At 34.0% G+C, this 2,989-nt stretch overlaps 1 protein-coding gene across 1 annotated transcript; it reads right to left on the reverse strand.

Moving 5' to 3' along the window:
* Positions 1-482: 482 nt before the first annotated feature.
* On the reverse strand, positions 483-2,716 carry LOC132162905 (zinc finger BED domain-containing protein RICESLEEPER 2-like). Its single transcript, XM_059573119.2, has 3 exons — positions 2,584-2,716; positions 618-1,708; positions 483-524 (listed from the first exon to the last, which is right to left on the reverse strand). The coding sequence occupies exons 1-3, from the start codon at positions 2,714-2,716 to the stop codon at positions 483-485; spliced, it is 1,266 nt and encodes a 421-aa protein (XP_059429102.2).
* Between the last annotated feature and the right edge of the window lie 273 nt (positions 2,717-2,989).

Below are 2,989 nucleotides of genomic sequence, written 5' to 3' on the forward strand. Positions count from 1 at the left end.
ACTAGCAATTAGCAAGTGAAAAAATGTGACTGCTTTTAATGGAGGTTCTTAGTCAAGGACTCAAGGAATATGCACTGCATACATAAACAAACCAAAAAAAATGATTAGATAATTTTTACTCCCTTGCATTTAGTTAGTCAAAGACTTAAAGTTCTTTGATCTTTAATAAACGAGTCAAGGGAGGTTCAAATAACCAAATTTTTGTTGAAAAATGAAAACTATAAAATGAAAATGGAAAAAATATAGTACCTCAACAGGCTCAACTCCAAGTCTCCATGCATTAACTACATCTTGTCCAAGTTTCAAACAAAAGTATAATACAACACTTAAACATAAAACTTAGTGATCAAGTTACAGACTTAATAAAGAAAAGGAGATTGAATCAAAAAAAATGTAGTAATCAAATTATAGACTTAATAAAGAAAATGACTGAAACAGTTCAAAATACACTCCATTTCTGAATCTAAAATTCTGAATCACATTCAGGTAGTTGTAGTTGTAGGCAACTCCACTTCAATATATTTCTACAAAAACAAACACAAAGTTAATAAGGCCAGTTCATACAAAAAGAAGAGTAAGTAAAATAGTCTAAATACATAAATTATAAAGTCACTTACTTCACCAGCAGATTTTCTCTTGATGCCATGAAGTGTTCTCATCCAATCTGAACCACATAAGAGCATTAGAACAGTTTCAAGGGATAATGATGCTCTATGGGGTTCAATAAGTCTACCACCAGCACTGAAGGAGGATTCTGAAGCAACTGTACTTATGGGAACAGCTAAAATATCCCTTGCCATCTTAGACAAGATACGGTATTTCAAGGCATTGTAATTCCAGCATGCCAAAACCTCAAAATCTATTTCCATATCATCTCTATTCTCATTCTTATCATAAATGTAGACATCCTCTTCAAGATAAACATGCAAATATGTTTTAATGGGCCGGATGGTGTCACTGCTTCTAATATGTTCAAAATACCTTGATCGACCAAGGGAAACTTTGGGAACTACATCTCTAACAGTTGCACTTGAGGAAGAAGAAGCATTTACTTGAGTAGTTTCTTGCAAGATAAAAGCATTATGAGTATAAACATATAACTCAAATAACTCTTGTGGAATTGTTAGCACATTGTGAATGTGAGTACTAGCTTCAGCCCCAGGATAAATGATAGGAAAAAAAAAATTGATCAACTTTATATTGTATCTTGGATCAAAGATAGCAGCTAGGGACATCAACAAATTGCTATCACCCCAATACTTATCAAATTTAGCAGCCATCTTAGTTGTCATTAACCTTATATAATCATTCATATCCTCACACTTAATCATCAAAACTTCTTTCATCCTTCGAATCTCAGGTAAAAACAGATTTGTTGTAGGGTAATCACTCCCAGATACAACGTTGGTTACATCATTGAAACCTAACAAAACCTGGTTGATATTATCTACCATATCCCACTGTTTTAGACTTACAACCCATTGAAAAGTTTGATCAACTCTATGGTACCTAGGAAACACTTCTTTGAACCTAATTGCAGTCTCTAACATCATATAGGTGTTGGCCCAACATGTGGGGACATCTAAAATCAGCTTCTTGCAAGGTAAATGTAATCTCTTTGCTATCTCACTAAACACATTCAACCTATCCTCAGAAGCCACTATATATTTTATGCTCTGCCTAACAGAATCTATAATATCTCCAATTTCTGCAAGCCCAGCTTGCACCAACAAGTTTGTAATGTGTGCACAACACCTAACATGAAGCAACCTTCCCCCAATTGGCAAAGAATTCTTCAACTCAAATCATCTTTCATAAGTCCAACTGCAGAATTATTAGCTCTAGCATTATCAACAGTAATTGTAAGAAATTTATCCCTAATTCCCAATTAGAAAAATAATCTCTTAATGCATCAGCAATCACTACACCATAATATGGAGGAGGTACATTGCAAAAGTTTAAAATTCTTTTTTGGAGGCATCAAGTGGAATCCACAAAGTGGCAAGTCACCACCATATATGACACTGTTTGAGAGGTGGTCCACATATTAGTAATAATGTTTACCTTATCAACTAATTTTAAAAGTGTTCTCAGCTTCATTTTTCAGTATTGTAAGTGGTAATGCAGTCATTTCTTATAGTTACATGGCTTTTTTTTTTTTTTTTTTCAATGGGGTGTGCAGGCCCTCACAAACTTATTAAAAGGTTTATGTTCCATCATATTAAAAGGGTACTCGTGGAGTAACACCATATGAACAGCAAGTTCCATAACCCTACTCTCTTTATAACTAAAAGTAGTCAAATTCCCTACACCATCAGGGCCATTGATAGGTTCAAATGACAAAGTGTTTTGCTTTTTACTGCTATTAAACTCCATAAATCTAACACATGAAGTCAAATGCCTATTGAGGGTTAAGGTAGCCAACAACAAACAATCTCTTACACCAATTACATTGTAATTTTTTTTACTCCACCTATTGTCACTGAACCAAAGTTATTCCATACTTTGGAAGTCTTTTGCTTTTCCTTCTTTTGATATAGTGTATTCCCACTTGGGCCACTCCATCCCCAGCCCTAGACTCACCAACAGCAGGAGAAACAGTGTCAACAGGTTGATCTGGTGTATTTTCAGTGCTACTAGACCCACCAGATCTAGGAGTAGGGTTGACAGTAAGTGTATCATCACCTAAATCAACTTCAATGTCTTCTGATTCCATAGACTAACTTGTATTCTCCATAGCTGTTAATTATAAATTTAATTGATGATTAAATTCTAGCTTTCTATTTGCTAATATGACAGATTTTTAACTAACATAAATAATTCTTAAATTGAATAATAGATAGATATAGCACAAGGAGGCAGAGACTAAACATTAGAATTAAGGAGGCAGAGACTTTACAAAATCTTGAGTAATAACATAATGGAATTAATTAAATAACAAATAGACATGGCAATTTGTTTTAATCGAAGCACTAATTAATCAGAGAGC

Source organism: Corylus avellana, chromosome 8 (genome assembly GCF_965113065.1).
Source record: "Corylus avellana chromosome 8, dhCorAvel1.hap1.2, whole genome shotgun sequence".
In the NCBI taxonomy this organism is placed as follows: domain Eukaryota; kingdom Viridiplantae; phylum Streptophyta; class Magnoliopsida; order Fagales; family Betulaceae; genus Corylus; species Corylus avellana.

Excerpts from the sequence above, each read along its gene's own strand:
- LOC132162905 (XM_059573119.2), bottom strand. The coding sequence starts at position 2,716 with ATGGAATCAGAAGACATTGAAGTTGATTTAGGTGATGATACACTTACT. Across the intron at positions 1,709-2,583 it reads CACTGTTTCTCCTGCTGTTG|AAATTGGAGATATTATAGAT; the intron begins GTGAGTCTAGGG and ends CTGGGCTTGCAG. Across the intron at positions 525-617 it reads AGAGAAAATCTGCTGGTGAA|AAATATATTGAAGTGGAGTT; the intron begins GTAAGTGACTTT and ends TTGTTTTTGTAG.